The sequence below is a fragment of the Canis aureus genome, chromosome 9 (assembly GCF_053574225.1).
Source record: "Canis aureus isolate CA01 chromosome 9, VMU_Caureus_v.1.0, whole genome shotgun sequence".
NCBI classification, from domain to species: domain Eukaryota; kingdom Metazoa; phylum Chordata; class Mammalia; order Carnivora; family Canidae; genus Canis; species Canis aureus.
This window is the reverse complement of record NC_135619.1, coordinates 52,217,647-52,240,387: the sequence shown is the minus strand read 5'-3', so window position 1 is coordinate 52,240,387 and position 22,741 is coordinate 52,217,647. Positions and strand designations below refer to the sequence as shown.

The 22,741-nt window shown below is 40.5% G+C and overlaps 1 protein-coding gene across 33 annotated transcripts in view; it reads right to left on the bottom strand.

Annotated features, from left to right (window-relative positions):
- The window catches only part of TTLL5 (tubulin tyrosine ligase like 5), a 269,627-nt gene that overhangs the window by 22,255 nt on the left and 224,631 nt on the right, over positions 1-22,741 (bottom strand). For 17 of the 33 annotated variants that reach the window (XR_013386539.1, XM_077910049.1, XM_077910060.1 and 14 more), the window contains one exon: positions 19,480-19,602. The exons of 14 other annotated variants lie outside the window; for them this stretch is intronic. Coding sequence is in view for 16 of the 19 variants with exons in the window: in XM_077910049.1 (XP_077766175.1) it covers positions 19,481-19,602 (122 nt within the window). In the remaining 3 variants the exon portion in view is untranslated. Of the gene's footprint in view, positions 1-3,420; positions 6,500-19,479; positions 19,603-22,741 lie in introns of those variants that run through there. 2 more of the 33 variants (XM_077910070.1, XM_077910050.1) reach the window with 1 other exon arrangement.

Here is a 22,741-nt window from a genome sequence, read left to right as displayed (position 1 = left end):
TTTTTTACTAATGTTAGGATTGCCTGGCTAAAATTCATCTTAGCCAAAACTTAATTTCAGTCTCAATATTTATAACCTAGTGACTGACTTTTCAAGGAACTAAGAGTACTTCTTTGCCTGATCCTATTTCCACATTTTTCCTCATATATCGCCCATTTGGCCCTTGATCCAGTTGTTTCTTGAATTTTCTCTCATGTTTTACTTACATTACTGCCTTGAATCCCTTTTTCTCTATGCATATTCTCAGTAGATATTTAATTAATAATATAAACTAACATTTCTCAAAATAAAATTTGTAATCATTCTTTGCCTCACTCTAAAATCTGGAATTCTATTTTTCCTTGTATATATGCTTAGTCTCTGAATTCAGGGTAGGTATCTTGTGATTTATTTAGTTATTTCTTATGAAAACCTAACAGTGTGCTGAACACAATGGATTATTTGTAGGAAATTCCTACCACACCCCCAAAGGCCCTAAGAACATGCTAAATGTCTGAAAGGTGGAAGTTGTGTTGGTCTGAATAATTGCTTTGGCTCTTAAGTTCAGTTTTTAAAACCAGAAGTCATCTTGCCACATATGAAATTATGTTTCTCTTTTTCCCATGAATGAGACTGGGAAATTGAAAAGTTAGTTTCAACTGAGGTTGGCGAACATGGCATGTGCCAGGTTATAGATTTCTACTTCATTTCTCAAAGTGTCAAGGTGTTGATCAGCATTATGGGAAAAGGAGTTCTAGTGTTAGACAAATTCAAGAAACGCTGGGTGAAAAACAAGTTTCTTTATTGACAGACTTCTCGGAGACTTTAATGTACAAATATATACCATGCATAGCATTTCTCAAATTTATTTGACTTAGAAGACTTGCATTTTGCAGAACACCCTGGAAGATACTGCTGTGATTTTGCAGATGAGGGTCCTGACCCCAACAAGGTTTGGTGACTTGCTAAGATCATACAAATAGTAGCAAAGCTGAGATGAGGCAGTTCCTCTGATTTTTAAATTGGTCCTCTTTCCATTATACCACATTGCTGGTATGCTGCTTCCTTCTTATTCCAAACCCTTTGTGGAGGGCAGACACAAAATTGATAGTACTGACCCACAGAAATTTGGACCTCCAGGACTTAGATCCCTCCTGTAACAATGACAAGATGATCTTTCTGGGAGTCTGTCAGCTGCTCTGTGGCCATGAAATTGACTGTGGGGGTGGGAAGGGTGCACAGGAGGAGGAGCTCCCTGGGATGCTTTAGGATGCTTAAAAGAAAAATGGATCTATGCCGAGGATAATTCCTGGAACAGATGTGAAACCAAATACTTCATATCACAATCCTGCCCCCGCCCTCTCTGAAAGGGAAATGAAATAGCAGGATTAACCTGCTCCTCATCAGATCATGCTTTGTTTCTTTCAAAAATCCCATGACCGGGGCAGATTCCATTTCCTGCTACTCCTCCTTCCTACAGCAAGAGGGGAGAGCCCAAGAGGGAGAGGCGGCTTTCCTTACGCTCTGTAAGCACCAGGAGCAAGGGCAGTGTGACAGTAACTCACATGCTACCACGCGCTGATACCCCCACCCACCAATGTCCAGTGGATTTCTTTGTCCACACGTTATTAGGGAGTATTCTTTTGTAGATGTAATGAATGTCTTAGTATGCTAATAACTTCATCAATTTGGGAACAGGGAGACATCATGATGAGTTTTAACTCCAGGACTCTCTGAAAAAAGTACCTACAGACTGAAAAGTGACTCATTTTGTGGGCAGGAGGTGCATAAAATCCAGGATTTGTGAAAGAAATGAATGAAATTTTATTATTTTTTAAAGTTTTAAAAGATTTTTAAGTTTTTAAAAAGCGATTTCTACACCTAACTTGGGGCTTGAACTCACAATCCGGAGATCAAGAGTTGCATGCTCTGCTCCCTGAGCCAGCTGGGTACCCCAAGATGGATGAACTTTCAAATAAGTTATAACATCTTGACCAGGTAATGACAGAACAAAGCATACAGTGCATTAATACACATAACTGTCGTAAGGGCAGCTGTGCCATGCTTTAAAAGTGATTTAATAATCCAAATGCCAGAGCATAAACTCTTCTCTGAGAGCCAAAAAGTACTGGAGGTTTCTCACTGGCTGCACCTAGTAACGAGACGTTTCTCCCCTTGGAGACCATTCCAGTGAGGCCAGGATCTCAGGGGGAGTCTGTAGAGGTTACCTCCTCTTCAGGCCAGGTCTGACTGGCAAGGAGACTTAGCTGGAGAGCCCTGGTGCCCCACGGCAACAAACATCAAGAGCGCCCCGGCAAGCCCAGGATTGGGTCACTTGAGGTGTCTCTAAGAATCACCTTTCAAAGCCAAACCACTTGTTCGGTTGTATCACAAGTGGGCAGCATGACAGTGTGAAGGGAGGGGTGCCTGGGGACGGCAGAGTCAGGGAGATTAACAATGGGAGAGAAGCAATTGGTGGCACAGCTAGCCCCATTCTCAGCTGCTCTATTTTGGATTTGGAGCACGAGGTGAAGCTTAAGGCTTTTCTGAAACTATAGTTAAGGTCCTCCTGCTCTGTGCTGACTAAAGCAACAGAAATACTCTGGAGCCTGACACCTTTCCAAACAGGGAGATAAGCCAGAAAGGCCAGGCCAGGGACAGCTGCTGCCACCGCACCCCCCCCCCCCCCCCTGCACATCACCTTACTTGGAAACACAAAAGACCAGGGGCAGAGCTGGGCGCAGGCATCTTTCTACTTACAACCTTATGGTACACTCAGTCAAATATTTGCCAAATTAATGAGCTGGGGGCATTAAATAAGTACTTACTAAAAATCTGGCCATCTAAGAAGCAAACACAATTTCACTGCTTACACTCCAGGCTTTTTTGTTGTTGTTGTTGTTTTACTTTTTAGATATCAACCATTAACTTTTTAAAGATGAGATCTGAGATCTAATTTATATACTAATAAAATTTACCCACTTCAAGTGGTCTTTAGTGGAACCATCCCCGCAATCTCATTTTAGAACACTTTCATTACTCCAAAAAGAAACCCTGTGCCTATTGGTCCCCAAAGCACCTCCTCCCCACCCAGCCCCAGGCAACTACTGATCTACTTTCTGTCTCTGTGGATTTGCTTGTCTGGACATTTCACAGATAGAATCATTGAATATGTGGTCTTCTGTGACTGGCTCTACATTTCTCTAAGGTCCATCCATGTTGTAGCCTGCATCACTACTTCACTCTGCAAGAATATCTTCTTTGGAGGAATACCCAAATTCTTCACTCATTTTTTAAACAGGGTTGTCTTTTTATTGTTGACCTGTACAAAACCTGTACATATTCTAGAGTTAAGTCCCTTGCCAGATATATAATTTGCAAATATTTTCTTTTATTCTATAGGTTGTCTTTTTACTTTCTTGGTAGCACATTTTTTAAAAATTTATTTTTAAATTTTATTTTATTTAAATTCAATTAACATATAATGTATTATTAGTTTCAGAGTAAGTGTTCATGATTCATACTTTAAAAAAATTTTTTTTAAGTTCAATTTGCCAACATATAGTATAACACCCAGTGCTCATCCCATCAAGTGCCCCCCTCAGTGCCCATCACTCAGTCACCCCATTCCCCAACCCACCACCCCTTCTGCAACCCTTTCATGATTCATCAGTTGTATGTAACACCCAGTGCTCATTACATAACATGCCCTCTTTAATGTCCATCATGCAGTTACCCCATCCCTCCCACCACCTCCCCTCCAGCAACCCTCAGTTTGTTTGCTATGGTTTGTCTCCCTCTCTGACTTTGTCTTGTTTTAATTTTCCTTCCTCTTCCCTATGATCCTCTGTTTTGTTTCCTAAATTCCATATATGAGTGAAATCATATGGTAACTGTCTTTCTCTGACTGCCTTATTTGGTTTAGCATAATACTTTCTAGGTCCATCTTTGTTATTGCAAATGGCAAGATTTCTTTTTTTTGATGGCTGAATAATATTCCAACACACTCTCTCTCTCTCTCTCTCTCACACACACACACACACACACACACACACACACACACACACCTTATTTATCCATCCACTGTCAATGGACATCTAGGCTCTTTCCACAGGTTTGGCTATTGTGGACATTGCTGCTATAAACACTGGGGTACAGATGTTCCTTTGGATCACTGTATTTGTATCTTTCGGTAAATACCTAGTAGTGCAATTGCTGAGTTGTAGGGTAGCTCTATTTTTAGCTTTTTGAGGACCCCTCATACTATTTTCCAGAGTGGCTACACCAGCTTGCATTCCCATCAACAGTGGAAGAGGGTTCCCCTTTCTCTATATCCTCGCCAACATTTGTTGTTTCTTGACTTGTTAATTTTAGCCATTCTGACTCGTGTGAGGTGGTATCTCATTGTGTTTTGATTGTATTTTCCTGATGCCAAGTGATGTTGAGTTTTTCATGTGTCTGCTGGTCATTTGTATGTCTTCTTTGGAGAAATGTCTATTCATGTTTTCTGCCCATTTCTCGACTGGATTATTTGTTCTTTAGGTGTTAAGTTTGTTAAGTTCTTTATATATTTTGGATACTAGCCCTTTATATCTGATAAGGCATCTGCAAATATCTTCTCCTGTTCTGTAAGTTGTCTTTTAGTTTTGTCGCCTATTTCCTTTGCCGAACAAAAGGTTTTTATCCTGATAAAGTCCCACTAGTTCATTTTTCCCTTTGCTTCCCTTGCTTTTGGAGACATGTCTAGCGAGATGTGCTGCGGCTGAGGTCATAGAGGTTACCTGTGTTCTCCTCTGGGATTCTGATAGATTCCTGTCTCACATTTAGGTCTTTTATCCATTTTGAGCTTATTTTTGTGTACAGTGTAAGAAAATGATCCAGTTTCATTTTTCTGCATGTGGCTGTCCAATTTTCCCAGCACCATTTGTTGAAGAGATTATCTTTTTTCCATTGGATATTCTTTCCTGCTTTGTCGAAGATTAGTTGACCATAGAGTTGTGAGTCCATTACTGGGTTCTCTATTCTGTTCCATTGATCTATGTGTCTGTTTTTGTCCCAGTACCATGCTATCTTTATGATCACAGCTTTGCAATAGAGCTTGAAGTCTGGGATTGTGATGCCTTGGTGGCACTTTCTGAAGCAGACTATGTTTGAATTTTGATGAAGTCCAATCCATTTAGTTTTTGTTGCTTGTGCTTTTTGATGTCATATCAAAGAAACTGTTGCCTAATCCAAGGATGTGGATATTTACTCCTATGTTTCTTCCAGGAATTTTTATAGTTTTAGCCCTTACATTGAGATCTTTTTTTTTTTTTAAATCAATTTTGAGTTCATTTTTGTATATGGTATGAGGAAGGAATCTCACTTCATTCTTTCGCACATGGATAGCCAACTTTTCCACTACCACCAGTCTCTTCAATCATAAGTTGAAAAGATCAATTTCTCCTCTTGGCACCTTGATGAAGGAGCAACTGGCCATACATGTGTGCATTTATTTCTGGACTCTCAGTTCCAGTCCATTGATCTGTCCTATGCCACATTGTCTTGATTACTGTATTTGTATTTATACCTTTGTATTTATTGTTAGTTTTACATCCTGTTTAAAATTCTCTGACTCATTACTACCATGTTCTAGCTATATTCTTTTTGGAGAATTTCAGCAAAGACTTGAAGCATAAGGAAATTTTTCTTTAAATGAAACAGAGTTATTAGTAACCTGGGTGTCTCAGTTTTTGAAGCCACTGTACTGTGAGCAAATCTTAGGAAGGCAACATACATGGAAAGAATTTAGTATTGTAATAAAGTTAAACTTACAACAAGGTTAACCTGAATAATTTGGGTATGCATAATCATTCTGCTACAGAACAATCAGGAGCAAACAGTGAATAGTTCATGCAAATGAATGTGTTCTACTGTAAATTTGTACTATGCTTAGAGCAAATTTATCATTTTAATTAAGAAACACATTTATAGGGTTCTTCTTTTTCCTTATGGCTCTTTTTTTTTTTTTTTTCCATCTTCCTCATGTCATGACATTTCTTCCAGGAAGACAGGGACTCTTGTGTGTTCCTGAAACCTCTGGGTATCAGGTACCCCAGCCCTCACATACTAAGAGCCAGCTCTAGGTAGACTAGGGTTAAGGAATGATGCTCCTCTTTGCAGAGTCAAGAAGCTGGTGGAGAAGGGCCACAGAAAGGTGATGCATTCAACAAGGGAGGAGACAATGGAAAGAAGACGTGTTGTGACAGAAACTGATGGGTTTCTCAACACCCTTTCTCCCCTTCTCCCTCAATAAGAGAAACTTAGGGAGGCAGTGTGCCCAGCCAAAAGACTACCTCTCCAGACTCATTTGTTGCTAGGAGAAGTGGGCCTGGGGTGGCCTGGCCAATGATGAATTCGTTAGAACTCCTGGGCTATTTTAAAGTGGGCAGGTTTAGCTGGCATCTGCCTTTTGCCCTTTTTCCCAACCCCTCTTCTTGCCTGGAACACAGACACAACGCCAGTGGGAACAGGAACCACCCTGTAATCAAAAAAATGAATGCCAATGCTTCAGGGTTGGTCGAGCAGGAGAGAGGAGCCTGGCCCTGCATTACATCTCTGAAGAGCTGTGCTAGCTGTGGACTTCCTGTCTCTGAACTTCTTGATGTGTAAGAAAAAAATAAATCCTTTACTTATATAAGCCACTAATTTTTCGAGTTTGTCCTGCATGGAATGCTCTTCTGCCCCTCCCCTTTTCTCCCCCAGCCCTCCCACCTCCCACCACCAATCCCCTCCTGCTGCACAGCTTCCTTGCTCCGTTCCCAACAAAGTCTCCTCTGTCAGTCAGCACTGCTGCCCCTCCAGAGGTGTCGTGGGAGGTGAGGGAAAGATCATCACCTTCCCAACCATCCTATCAGCGGGAGTGGAGGCATAAGCCCAGCTTGATCCTTATCCTCACCCTTCCCATGGTTGGCTCCATCCACACAGGAAATGTTAAATGGTTGGAGAAAGGCAAGCCCACCTTGCCCACATATGCTTCCACACCTCCAGGAATCCCCCTGAGTGACCGGAGAGAACCACCAGACACTCGAGAGAGAGTCAGGCTTGAGGGCCAGGCTACCAGCCACCCCACTCCCTTAGGAAAGGAAGCTGGGGAAATGAAATCATCTTGAGGGGCCTACCATTTTTATAGGACGAGGCAATTGAGTGAGTTCTGGAACTAAAGTTGTCTGGCTGTGGATTTCAGCTCCACTCTTGATTGTGTGGCTTGGACAAGACACTTTACTTCCCTCAGCCTTGGTTTGCTCATGTGCAAACTAGATAACAAAGCCATCTTTGTAGGGTTGAAGAAGATGAGATGTGACAGGTCTGCAACGCTGAGCATAGCCCCTGGCATATAACATGAGCTTGATAAAATGAGGGCCATTGTTGCTGTTATTGTAGTGGTGAACAGCAAGGGCTTTGAGGTCACATGTGAGTCCAAACCCAGCCTCTCCATCCATCAGTTATGTGGACTGAAGCCTTAGTTTTCTCTGAGTGGGGAAGAGAACTGCTAACTCACTCAACCACAAATGCCTACAGCAGGCCTGCTCTACAGAAGGTTTTATGCTCCACTTGGGGCGTACGAAAGTGAGTAACGTGGACACAGTCTAGTGAGGAAGACAGACACTAATGGAAGATCACAAGGATCTGTAACACATGCACCACCACAGGTCTCTGTGAAATGGGGACATGTCTTATCAGAGAAGCCAGAGAAAGCAAATGTACCCAAGGGCAGGAGCAGAGCATCAGAGGTGAAGCAGTATCTGCAGAAGCTCTGTGGATGCAGGGATTTTGGGGGACCTCGGACAAGGCCAGGACGGCTAGTGTGGAGAAAGCACGGATGGAAGGTGGTATGAGGTCAGGATGAAAGGTAGGCATGCCGTATAAGACCTTTTATCTAGTTTTATCTTTATCTTCAGAGTAATGGTAAGCTTTTCTGAAGGGCTTTAAGTGATGGGTGTGTCAGAAATAGTTTGCATTTTGAAAAGTTCAGTTCATTGTGACATGGAGAACGGAAAGAAAGGGCAAGGATGTCAAGGGTTATGCTGTGAGAAGCTAGTACGGCAGGTCCAAATGAGAATGTTTGGTGACTCGGGCTTGACTCCTTGCAAGTAGGGAAACAGAATCCATGTTTTAAACTAGAGAGTTAAGTCAACAGCAGCTTTTGGATCTCTCTGAGCATCCTCTTAAATAAAGGCATTCACAGATTCACAGATCAACCAAAGCCTCAACCATGGGTAGGTCAAACTCCCTGAATTAGATGATAAAGCCTGATAAACTCTTTGGCTATATCAAGACCCCTTTGTTTTTAACTAGTACCTCTTTTCTGAAGGTTATATTCTACTTGGCAGACCTCTTTTCCTTGTTCTCTTATCTCCCTATCCTAACACCAAATGTCCTGAGAAGATGATGCTAAGAGATGAGTCAGTTTTCCTAGTACCAGGAATAGGAGTTGCTTGATGACGGACAAAACAAGAAAATGGTCTTTGTCCCTTTCATCCATTAGATCCTTATAAACTCCGTATCTTTTCTCATAAATGTAATTGATTCTAGGAGGATGCAGATGAGTAAGAAATGGGGGCAGCCCCGGTGGTGCAGCAGTTTAGTGCCGCCTGCAGCCCGGGGTGTGATCCTGGAGTCTCGGGATCAAGTCCCATGTCGGGCTCCTGGCATGAGGCCTGTTTCTCCCTCTGCCTGTGTCTCTGCCTTTCTCTCTCTCTCTCTCTTTCTCTCTCTGTCTCTATGAATAAATAAATAAATAAAATATTAAAAAAAAGAAATGGCTTCAGGACTATTTATACCTGGAAATCTTAAAAAAAAAAAAAAAAAAAAGGAAATGGCTTTAGGACTATTTATACCTGGAACCTTGTGGTAGTCATGGTATTTCTGGATTCAGGCCAAACCTGAAGAGAACTATGGATTCCCCCACAACAGCAAAGATTAGGTCTCAAGGTTGAAGCACAACATTCACTTAACCTAATATATATATGGGCAGTGTCAGCTAGGAAGGACATCGACAATGTTTTGCAAGAGTCCTATAACCTAGGACTATTTAGAGTAGAGACCCAGATTGGTACCAGCCTGGGAACTCCTTGTTACTAGTCTACAATGAGACAAACTTAGAATTAGAAAGTAGGTGGTGAAAACCTGTTACAGAAAATGGCCAGCAGTATTATTATACCTGGTGAATCTAATAATGAATCTGAGCTTGTGTGTTAGATGTCTTCTTTTCTTATTTAGTTTCTCTAGTCATTTATTTTTAGTGTATTTTACAAAAGTACCAGTCCACGCAGGCCTGAAAAGGAAAATAACTAAAGCTCCAATACCAATCATTTGAAAAGCACTATGGTAGCCAGCTGAAAATTTCCTGATTCTTTCCTCACCGATATGATTGACAACATGGAAATTTTACTCATTAATACAGAGGACTAGAGATAAGCCTGAATGGACTCTCAGCCATGGAAACATGAGTTTTAACTCTCAAGGGCATGTCCTTTTCCCAGGCAGCCCGTATCTGATGACAGATCAACGTAAAGTACATACAAAGCAGTATCCCAGCTACCTCACAACTCATGGCTCTGACAGGCCGGCTTTACACTGCCTGTGGCACCACTGAAGCCTTCCTTGTCACTGTGCCACAGCTCAACTTCTCCCATTGTCCAATCCTGTTTCCTTTCATTCCCTTCCCTTCTATAGGAATTGATCCCAGGAGCATCCCTTCATAAACCTCCTACACCCTAATCTCCATCTTAGAGTTTGCTTTCTAAGGGAACCTAGCTTTTGATATTGTTTAACAACAATATGACCACAAAGATCATAATGGAAACTAAAGATATCATGTGCTTTGAACTGTGACAAATAGTAAGAACTACCATTTACTGAGTACCTATTATTATGTGCCAAACACTGTACTAGGTGTATTATATATATAATCCAGTCTTTTTTAAAATTAAGGTAAAATATACATAACATAAATTAGATTGAGTCAGTAATCAAAAACCTTCCAACATACAGAAGTCTAGGACTAGGCAGATTCACTGGTGAGTTCTACTAAACATTTAAAGAATTAATACCAATCTTTCCTAAATGTAGAAGAGGAGGGAACACTTCCAAAGTCATTTTATGAGGCCAACATTACCCTGATACCAAAACCAAATGAAGACACCACAAGATAAGAAAACTTTACGCCAGTATCTCTGATGAATGTAGATGCAAAAATCCTCAACAAAATAGTAGCAAACAGAATTCGGCGACGCAGTACAAGGATCAAACACCACGGTCAGGTGGGATTTATTCCATGCATGCAACGATGGTGTAACAACATCTGCAAATCAATCAATGTGACACATCACGATTAACAAAATGGAGGCTAAAAATTATATGATCATCTCAATTGATGCATAAAAAGCATTTGGTAAAATTCACCATACATTTATCATAAAAGGAGTCAACAAAGTGGGTAGAGACGGAACATACTTCAACACAATAAAGGCCATATATGACAAGCCTACAGCTGACATCATACTCAATAGAAAAAATGTGACGGCTTGTATTCAATAAGGTATTAGAAGTCCTAGGTGAGACCCATACACAAGAAATAAAAGGCATCCAAATCAGGAAAGAAGTAAAACTGTCTCAATTAGTAGATGATATATTATATAGAGAGAACCCTGAGGACTCCACAAAAAAAACTGTTAAAACTAATAAACGAATTCAGTAAAGTTTAATCTGTTACATTTCTATACAGTAACAATAAGCTATCAGAAAGAGAAATTAATAACTGCATTTACAATTATACCAAAGAGAAAAAAATACCTAGGAATAAATTTAACCAAGAAGGTAAAAGATCCGTACACTGAACACACTATAAGACATTCATGAAAGAAACTGAAGAAGACATAAATAAATGGAAAACATTCCACACTCATGGGATTGGAAGAATCAATATTGTTAAAATGTCCATACTACCCAAAGCAATCTACAGATTCAATGCAGTCCCTGTCAAAATTCCAATGGCATTTTTCACAGACATAAACAAACAATCCTAAAGTTTATATAGAATGACAAAAGACCCCAAAGAGCCAAAACTATCTTGACCAAGAAGAATAAAGCTGGAGGCATTATGCTTCCTGATTTCAAACTATATTACAAAGCTATAGTAATCAAAACCAGTATGGCATATGGCCTTGGCATAAAAAGACACATTGATCAACAGAACAGAATAGAGAACCCAGACACAAACCCACGCTATAAGGTCAGTTAATTTACGACAAAGAAGCCAAGAATATACAAAGGGGAAAGAACAGTCTCCAATAAATAGTGTTGAGAAAACTGGACAGCCACATATTAAAGAATGAAATTGGACCCCTATCTCACACCGTACACAAAAATTAACTTAAAAAAATACATGAAAGACTTGAAAGTAAGACCTAAAACCATAAAATTCCTAGAAGAGAACATAGGTGATAAGCTTCCTTGGCACGGGTCTTGGTGATGATTTTTTGGATTTGACACCAAAAGCAGAGGCAACAAAAAAGCAAAAGTAAACAAGCAGGACTACATCAAACCAAAAAGCTTCTGCACAATAAAAAGGAAGAGAAACGCAAAGAAACGAAAAGGCAACCTGCCAAATGGGAAAAAATATCTGCAAATCATATATCTGATACAGGCTTAATATCCAAAATACATAAAGAACTCATATAAACTCAGTAATAAAAACAAACAATCCAATGAAAAATGGTAGAAGAGGGGTGCCTGGGTGGCTCAGTAAGTTAAGTGTCTGACTCTTGATCTCCGCTCAAGTCTTGAATTTGGGCTTATGGAGTTTAAACCCCACACTGGGCTCCGTGCTGGACATGGAGCCTACTTAAACTAAAAAAGGCAGAAGAACCAAATAGACATTTTTCTGAAGAAGATATGCAAATGGCCAACAGGTATAGGTAAAGGTGCTCAACATTCCTAATTGCCAGGGAACTGCAAATCAAAATCATATGGAGATGCCACCTCATACCTGTTAGAATGGCTATTATCAAAACAAACAAACAAACAAACAAACAAACAACAACAACAACAAAAAACAAGAAATAACAAGTGTTTCACTGTTGGTGGAAATGTAAAATGGTGTGGCCACTATGTAAAACACTATGGTGGTTCCTCAAAATATAACTTTCATATGATCTAGTCCACTGCTGGGTATTTTTTAAGTTTTTAGAAAAACCCATACTATGGCACTGAATATGAAACTAAAGTAGGGAAGGAGGTAGGAGTTAATGGTTGAGAGAACTTCTTTTGCTTTTGAGAGCACTGTACAATATAAATAAAGTATTACATGACTCCAGAGCCATAAGGATACATCTTATGCTACACATAATAGTAGGTGGATCTCTAAGACTAAAGTGTGGTGACCAGTTCTAGGTATTACACAATTCAGGAAAAGCCTAAAAAATTCATAGAGAATTCAGAAAAGAATAAAAAAAGACAGGTGTTCAAAAACAAAATCTGATCTGTGTTATAAGGTCAGAGAGCTCTGATCTGTTGGTATAGAAGAACAAAAGCTGAAGGAAGATGTTTTTTTCAAATAAATTAAACCTCATTTTAACTTTGTTCCCTTAAAGTGAGATCCTTGGATGTGGTCTAAAGGAGAACATCTTTATACTGAATTCTGCTTTACAGCAGATAAGTTCATAGTAAGGTTATGAATGTGTATAAGAAGTTATAATCTAAAGGCTAGTGACCAGTCATTCTCCGTTTTAGAGGAAGTTGTTTTATAATATTGCATGAAATAGGCCAGAAATACTGTACTAATTTATAAGGAAGGTTATTCTGATTTTTAAGATTGTTTAATAATAAAATGTTTAATAATAAAATGCATTATTTATGAAATCTTTAAGGTTAAGGCATTTTAACTTGAGGTTAAGCATTGTACTTGAAGCCAGGAGGACAGAGAGAATAGATTTTTTTTTTTAAGAAAAATTTTAAGCGTTTTATGTGTTCTTTTCTTTAGGGCTGATATTACAAGGTAATGAAGCATTTGGAGTGTTGTTAGGGATTCCAGAAACATACGGAACTTAATCCCACCCTCATAGAATTATGGTCTTATTGGAGACAATTTACCCAAGGAGTAAGTAGGACAAAAGATGACAAAAATACAACGAAGTGCCAAATTTTGTGACATAAATTGTAAGCAGCTCTAGGGATTTAAAAAAATGGCAAGATAAATCTAATTATATAAATATAGATTACTGGACGAGTTAAAATTTAACTGGACCTTTAGTGGATAAGAAAGATTTATATATGTGGACAGGGCTTCCAAGTGTTGGCGAAAATATGAAAATTCACTCATTCATCCAATCAATTTTTTAAGTCCCTACTATGGCCTGGGCACTGTGCTAGGCCCCAGGGTTGCAGAGTCAACTGAGATCTCCTCCTTGCCCTCCAGGCAAGGGAATGGGGGAATGGGCAAGTAATCCAGAAAGATCCTACAGTGTTGTAAATGCCACAGTAGATAGAAGTAAGCACAGTCAAAAAGCACCTCAATCATATTGGGGATGGGAATGGGTTTGGGTTAGGAAGGAGGAAGGACAAATAGGAATTAGTCACATTGCAGGGAAGCAGGCAAGAGGAGGCAGATGGCGCCTACGCAGAGGGACCTAAATATGAAGAAAGGGACGGAGAACGAACATGCCATATGATGGATGAGAACAGTGCTTGGCTCTGCAGTTTTCATGAGACGTTTCCTCTGCCACCTGCTTTGCAAAGCACATCTGCGATCTGCGCATCTTCAACGAGCCATGCGGAAGACTAGGCGTCTGCATCCTTGCCGAAGAGCACAACTAGCTCTTACAGAGCAATTGACAGAAAGAGGTTATGAGGAGGATTGTCTAAGACACATGCGATCTATCCAATCCTCTTCATAATCACTATCCTACCCTTGGATGATGTTGGACCACAAAGAGACTCAGACTATAATGGTTTGGTCCCTCACAAAACTGTCTTTACTGACTTGCACTGACACATTTTGCCTTCATGTAGCTCACACTGAGAAGTAGCCTCATGAAACACGGTGCTGTGTTGTGAGAGTACTGTTACTTCATTCGGTGTCCTCTCTAAATTTCACATGCTGAAATATTTCTTTTAGAATAAAAGCTAGGAAAAGGCTGAATTTTCCTCTAGAGTATGGCTTCCTTTCTGAAAATGAGAACTATATACCCTGATGTATATCATGTTTCCCTTTTTGTCTTGACTATTACAGAGGACTCAGAACCAAATTTAACCTTGATTATTGTAATTTTATTTGGTCTTATATTTGAAAAATTTGAAATCTCTTGACTTTTGGCCTTGATTTTCGCTTTATCTTTTATTATTTTACTGTGTGTGGTTTTATATTTTAAGACTTTATGCTAGTGGTGAAAAATATGTTGTACCTGCTACCTGAAGAAAATTGCCAGAAACGCCTAACTTGGCAGCTCTGTATCATGTAATCATGCAATCCTGGTAGCAGGCTGGCATTTGTCTGCAAGGTAGCAGCTGCCACCTTTAGTTCTGCACACCAGTGGCACTTTGTCGGATGAATGAATGCCAAGTATTCTAATTCTGTCTTCTGAAAGCTGAATGTAAGAAGTGGAGAGAGAAATCATGCTGAGAGGTGGGGTCCTGAGTATGGTGGGGTCGCTAATCCAGAGGACGGTGGCAGCCAGCCACTGACCTGGGCACAGGGATGGACTAACAGACTTGCTTTGAGCCACTGAGTAGGCACTGCTAATTGTCCCAAATATGGCTGTGGGTTTTTATGACGTCTGGCCCCCGAAACTGTTCCCTTTGCTTATGGTACACGAACTTTCCTTAACAGAGGTAAACTTAGGCTGTCTCTCTTTTGATAATCAAAAGACTATTGAGACAGCTCGACTTCTCTTCATGAAAGAGGAAGGGGTAAGAATACGTACTTACATATGACAGCAATTTATCTCAGAAAACAGTAGCAAGGATGGCTAAACATGGAAGGCCTGCAAGGAGTTGTATTTCTAAAAAAGAGCTCCGGTTTTCAAGATGCCCTGTTCCAATATCTGATTAACTAGAAACAACTAATTACCTAATGCATTTTGCAGCTCAGCCACAATAAATGAAAACACACACACACACACACACACAGACACACACACACACCACAACCTCAAATTCTAAAACATCTTCATTTGGGTTCATCCCATGACCAAACAAACGTGTCTTAATTTCCCTAGGAAGCAAATGAGAAGTGAATGGAAAGGGGGGGTGGGGTGGTGCAGAAACCTCAGTCACTTTTCAGTCTAATTGAACATAAAAAGAATAGTTTTTCTAGCTGATAACCATAAACAAATAACAGTAAAATTGCAACTTCTAACCAGTCGACCTTCCAATTCACCTCGTCATCTTACAACTAGGTTGGTTTTCCAAGTTATATCATCCTTTTATACTGGGGATACACACTACATTTTATCACTAGAGCTAAAGGGACATTCTGTGCATTCAAGCTGTTCCTCTCTGGTATCACATAACTACTTAACCTGGATTTAGGTTTCTAGGGAAGAGGGCTCCTGATACCTGTGGAAGTCCTGAATGGAGATACTTGCATGTTTGAAAGAGGAGTATACAAAGAAGTATAAGAGGCTACTGTTTTACGTTTACTAGTGATGCTCTTCATTCTGATGACAAGAGAGTTTGAGTCTTTTTCTTTATAATTATAATTTGAAAGAATACATGTCAATGTCAATCATGCCAATGGAGCATTATACTTCCAGTCACCATTCTCAATGCCCTACGGTTACCCGCCCACACACTTTGCAGCCCAGTAAACTCTACAGACCAGGCAAGCAGAGTTGTAAATATTTCCAGGCACAAAGCTTGCTTTTTCCAAAGACAGGCATGGCTTAGCATGCCATTTTCTTTCTTTAGAACTTTCAGGAGCAATTATGACCTGAGGATATAAGGATGATAAAGCAAAGGTATGTGCCTATAACAAGCATTTCTTTGAAACCAGCAGCAAGATGTGTGGGTTCATGGGATGGATAACCACAGAGTAAAGATTGATAACTTGAGTGATAAGTATAGGAACTCACAAAGTAAGGCAATGTTATGCTGGTTACCTGCCCAGTTCAGGAATACAAGAACAAACAGGATCCTTTTCCACCCAAAGTGAATGGATATTACATGGGACAATACGAATCTGCTACAAGCTGCAATGGTAAGCACAAGTCTAACAACTTAGGGTGCCAAACATTTTTTCCAGCCGGTGTGTGTGCTTCTGTAACATAAATGTAATTTGAGAAAGGGGCCACCTCACTTTCCATGTCTCTTTATAACAAAGTAGTAATTGTTAACAATTGAAGAATCATCACTCCTCTCTTGGGAGTTTGCCAGCTTAGCAAGAGACAATATCAGTTTTCTGATGCTATCTCTCTCAGTGGTCCACATCTTAATCCATTTCAGAAACAGAGTTCCCTCATTTTCTTTAAGGCAAATGAACCCCCTTTGGGTGGGATCTTAGAAGTATCCCCCCTACTTACCCCAAACCAAAAGCCAGATTGGTTCCTCCCCGACTTCCAACCAGGTTGTTCTGTTATGCTTGAGTTTTGTTTCTGAATGTAGAAACAGTTACCAAATGAAAAGAAAGAGGCCTCAGGACAGGAAAGCATGAAATTTCAATGGCTGACAGCCAGGCGATTTGGCCATGTAGAGGCATCCACATCCTTCTCGAGCGGCTGCAACCAGTCTGAGGCTAGCACTGCACGTACTGCTAAAACATCACTCGTAGAATACAGCCAATAATGAAGTGAGTGCTGTGACCAGTTGCTTAGAACTTGGTGATATAAGCCTAATTGATTCAGATTTGTTTTCTAGGTCCTTGAACTACAACATTAACGATACTCTATCTCTGTGTGTTCTAAGAATGTATGAGTTGGGTATGGTGTGGTCAAGTCAGTGTGGCTATGGAAGACAAGGCTCGGCAGCAAGAAGCTGATTATACTCAGGGTCCCGGAGAGAGGGTCACTACATGCCTCACAGGGGAAAACACCAGTGTAATCAGGAGGCAGAAGACAGGAGCGAGGAGAAAGTCTAGGCCAGAGCCTTATTTGGGATATCTCCAGAAAAGGCAAGGCGGGGTAGGGTAAACAGCTTAAGACTGGCTAGTTTTAATGATTCTAGTGGGCTTTGGCCTATAGCAGTGGTCTCTAGCTACCTGGTACCTCGCCCTGAAGTGACCTGGGTCAAGGAAAATGTGGGGTTTCCATGTGAGAGTTAGAGAAGGAGGTGGTTGGGACTATAACCTTGGTATTAGTTGGTTTGTTTGAAGGACATTAGCTGGCCTTGGGAAAGGGAGTCTCTCCCTGGCTCAGTGAGGCCCCAAATGCGAAACCATCAAGAATACAGAAACCATAGTTAAAGGGCTCTGTGGTGCAGAGATGCCAAACAGACAATACGGAATCTAAGAAGACACAAAATGTGCATGAATTTAAATACAACCCTTGCCTGAGGTGGCTCGTTCTTTGACAAGGACACCTGATGTTTTCTCAGTCTTAGAGAACACGCTATGCAAACACACTTCAGTCTTCTCATCTCCTGTCTGCCTCCCTAGACCCATATATGAAGAGGTTCTAGGACTGTTATAGCTGGTGATAACATTCCTTTGTGACTGTGGCTGAAGGGACCTCTGCCCATGCAGCGTTTCTGCCTACACTGCATTCCCAAAGAGGAGAAAGCAAGCATCCACATGATGGGCTATGGACTCTGGCATTCTGCCGTTTTACTTTGTAAATGACCTATTTCTCCTGTTCGGGGAGAGGCAGCCCATGGCCATCTGCCATCTGCCAGGCTGGTGGGCCCAGCTCTGGAGCCGCCCAGCTGTTACCTGGCACCATGGGAGGCTGGTCTTCTGAGGCCCTCTGACGCACTCTGTATTCTGAGTCCATACGCACTTGGCATGATGTCTCACGGCCTCAGCGAACCACAAAGCATGGCATCATGCTTATGTGCATCTCAGGCTCAGCAGGGCTATGTATGCAACAGGTTTCAGTGTTGAGAGATGGGCTCTTTCCCAAGGCTTCTTTGCTGATGATCCTATTTTGCCATGTAATGTTCTGGGTGGATTGTAAGGGATACTAATGAGATAGGTTTAAGGCAAGTGATATTACAACTGTGGCAGGTCCAAGTCTCACAGTCCTGGAAACTGATGGACATTAGTACTTCTTGGCAGGCCATTGGTTTAGTTTGGAGCTTGGTGTCACATTCATTCTTCTGGCTGCCAGTCTCCTCAAGGAAATATTGACCTTCTCACTTTAGTTTTCAATATTTTATTAGTTGCTCATCATTGGATAGGCTGCTTCCTATCAGAATTAAAGACCCACTGGTGAAGTATCACCAATAGAATTCTGGCTATCTTCAGTTCCTCTGGTACATTCTGGTAGATGACCAAGCCATGGATTTGGTGTTCCCTTCTCTCCTCTCATTCCTTTTTGGAAAGATTTTAGATGGGCTGGGGAAAGATATTTGAAGCTTTCTGATCCAATGTAAATGAGTCCTGCAGTGGGTAAATAATTTTCCTCCCTTCTTTGCTCTCCTGGGGTATTTTGATGAATAATGCTTCTCAAATAAGTTTACAAGTATTCCCCTAGAGGTAAGAAGGGTAGTAAGCTCATAGCAGGTGTGCCATTAATGCTTTAGTGTGTATGGTAAAGCAAAGAGGAAAGGAATCATCAAAACCTTGTGGTTTCATAGAATTTTCTGGAGAATTTTAAGGCCACAGCTGGGAACAAAATACTGTGGGGCAGCACTGGTGGTGTGGGTACAGCTTCACAAGATCAAGTCAGGCCATCCCTTCAATGTTGGAGATTTTTATGGATGAGCAGTAGACTGGTGTGTAATTTACAGTTTGTTTTGTTGCGAATTATAGCATATGCTTATCTTAACTCAGAAAAAAAAAGCATAATTAATTAATAGACCTCACCAAAAAAACCTTTTCTAAAAATTTCATCCCTTCCTGCCTCTCATTATCTGGAGGTCTAGTTCACAAACTATGCAACTCTAAAAGTCTTCTTTAATAATCAGTATCTTTAACAATATTCATTCTCTTTAGAGGCTATTCCAATTTGACCTTCAAATATCATGTTCTCTGATGTACTGTTACACTTTACCTGTGATAACTTAATTATGGCTTTAGTTTCTTCCTTTGATTGGCTTTAACATCTCCATATTTTTAAACAAAAGCCTCCACAATGATAAGGAAATTTCTTACTGCCACAGCGCCACCTACTGGTACGCCATTACAGAGGCAAGCTAGCGGTAGCTTTGACCCACAGTTTGGAGCCCTTCTGAGCTCTGGTTTTATAAAATGCCAATTTCTTTGTCATTTTGAGAAACTATCACTTCTCTTGATAGCTATTAAGCCTCTTGCTGTGATATAAAGTCAGCAAGTTATAATAAAAAATATGCTTTTATTCTTACTGTTACCTTAAATTGGCCCTGACTTCACCGACTTTGATTTTCTCTGTCCTATTACTGTAGCAAGGGCTCCAGATTGTGTGGGCAAGAGTTTGGATCTGGCGAAAATAACTTGGGGAGCTTCCAAAGATCCTGAAAAATGTAAAAAAACAAAAAACAAAAAACAAAAAAAAACCCTACTTAACACTTTATTTCATCTTGGTGAAAGGACAAGAGGTCAAATCTAAAACTAGGTTTTAGGCTAGGACAACAACCAGAGAGAATGGCAAAGGGACACCGGCCTGGAAAACTGCCCAGGATATAGCATTAGGTGGCAGGTGACAGAAGGAATCAAAGAAGGAAAGAGAAGACTGAGATATACATTGAACATAAAGAAAGGAGAAAATTAACAGCTATGTGTATTCCAAGAAAATGAGTAAATTATAAAACAAGAACAAAAACAAAACTATGTTTTAGGGGATCATCGTTTGCCCAGATGCTGCCACGGCAATTTCTGCCAAACACCCAACCTGTGCCCTTTGTTTTCTAATACCGTATGGGTGGGTAATCAACCCAAATTCTTACCCTTCTAGTTTTGGGGAAAGAAGAATGTTGTGGGAGCAATAAAGGATATAAGCCACCAGGGAAAGCATCTCACGAGCATTACTTATTTTCATTATTAATCTATTATACTTCAGATCCATCCAGGATCTATAACTACTATATAACGCTTGGCAAAAAGAATAAGAATTTAATAATAAAAATAGGTCATTCCGCTGAGAAGTGCCAGGCAAATAAGTTTGCTTGAAAGTTAAAGTGGGGGTGCCTGGGTGGCTCAGTTGGTTAAGCATTTGCCTTTGACTCAGGTAATGTGCCTGGGTGGCTCAGTTGGTTAAGCATTTGCCTTTGACTCAGGTAATGATCCCAGAGTCTTGGGATTGATTCCTGCATTGGGCTCCCTGCTCTGCGGAGAGTCTGCCTCACTCTCTCTGTGTCTTTTATAAATAAATAAATAAATAAATAAATAAATAAATAAATAAATAAATAAAATAAAATAAAATAAAATAAAATAAAATAAAATAAAATAAAATAAAATAAATAAATAATTTCTTTTTTAAAAAAGTGAAAGTGACTTCTAGATCCTTAGAATTTATGCTCCACTGGGTTTACTCTGTATTAAAATAAGTTGCTGTCTCTTGTCTCACTGGGGGACAGTGAAGTGGGCAGCTGTTAACCCAACCACATTGAAAGAAAGAGGATAAAGCTAAAGTGTGTTTTACCAAGGCCCCAAATAGCCAATATTTAACAAGGACATTGTTTCTTACTTCTTGTAAATGAAATCCAGCATCGGTGTTCAAAAGGTAGTAAGAATCCTTCCACCAACTACAGACCCACAAGAGCTTTAAACAGCAACAAATTGGGCTGGGGGCAGGGGGTGGGGGGCAGGCAGAGGCGGGGCTCCAGGACAGAAAAGATGTAGGAAGAAGCGAAGGCCAGGGATGAGGGCAGCTGGGATGGCTTCAGACCCTCTAAGAGTGGGGGTTTACACTACAAAGTCAGCACGAGAGAAATGCCAGTTATCTAATCTGTGGCTCTCTGCTATTTTAGTTCACCATCGCCACTTCAGAACTCAAGAACGCCATAGTTATAAAGAACGAAGGCCAATGGCTTTGGCTTTGAGCCAAAGGCCCTCACGCTAGCTTCCTTCTCAAGTTTCCAAATTTGCTGACTCTACACCTTCCCTTCCATAGCAAACTCTGAATGTTTAGTTTGAAGTAGGGAAGTCAAGGAAAAAGTAACGTTCGTGGTGCATTCCAGGCCTTCTGCTGGCAGCTTTCACATTCACTACCTCATTTAATGTTCATAATGAGAAGAACAAGGTCGCTAGGTCACCATCAGTGGGAAAGGATTCGGAGTTGTTTTTCAACAATGTGCTGGGATGAACCAGTATCTCATTCAGGCGCCTGATGAACAAAGTCATACAGCTTTAAGGCCTGGTTGGCTAGACTTATAGAGGGTCAAGGGGCCAGGAAACAGACTTTCGCTATATTCATGCACTCAATAATACCATGTTTAACCAACTGAGTTAACTGGACCAGACAGGGGCTAAATACCTTTCAAAGTCAGCCTAGCGATTCCTGTAGAGGAACAAATGTCCCATCTCGGAGAGACACATAAACTTTGACTTATTATGAGGGTTGTTCTCCCTTCTTGTGGGTTTAAAGAAAAAATGTTTCTAATAGCAACCCACCCTCCTCTTTGTAGGACACCCTTCTGAACCCCTAGAATAACACCTTTAAATCTATGTGTCATACAGAAAAATACATGATGATTTATAGTTGAAACACTGATGTGCCAGGTACTCACTAGCTGTATAAATAACTCTAACAGGGTTAGTTACTATTGTATGGCTAAGGCAAAATGTTTATTGGAAAGTATGGGAAATGCCTGAGACTCACTATACCATGTTCATCAGTGTTTCTTTAACTGAGGATCAGGAACACCAGGGAAGGCACAGAATAGGAACAAATTCAAGGCACTTTAGAGGGCCAGAGTCATTGGAGACAAAAGCAGTAAACAGCAGGCTACCTAAACAAGGTGGAAAGAATAATACACTTGTCTGAGGTAGAAACAGGGAAAAGGTAGGTATTAAAATCCAGGGAGACATACAACTTCTCTTTGCTCTGTGGTTTTATGCTGCTACTGAATTCATTACCACTGTTACAAAATCTCTAACCTGTAACTTCAGTCAATAAATATGAATTCATGATTGAGATGCTGAGAGTATGAGCCACCTGACCCCTCCAATTTCCAACTTCTTCAGCCAAAGTGCATGCAGAGAGTTCAATTCTGTACTTAATACATCAATTTGACATGCAAATGCAGTAGGCAGGTTTCCTGCATCTCCTGTGTTTTGCAACTCTCTCTAGCTGCAGCAATTTGCTGGATAGAGATATTCAGCTGTATATAGTGTGAAATTCTCCCAGCCACCAATTTCTAGGCTATAACAGTTCCAGGGGGAAATTTTACATCCTTAAAAATAACTACCATATTCTAGTAATTCTTTTTGGGGTGAAGGGAGGAGCAAGTAGATACCTATCAAATAGTTTTTGAACTCAGGTTCTAAGATCTTAAGCAGAATACAAAATCTTTATACTCTTACATTATTACTGACCTGGGTATAGGTAGAAAGCCTTTCTCTCTATATTGCATCCTTTAATTCCATAATAAGCCTATGAGAGATATATAACTATCTCCATGACACAGTCTAACCAGGCTTTTGGTGGTCTTA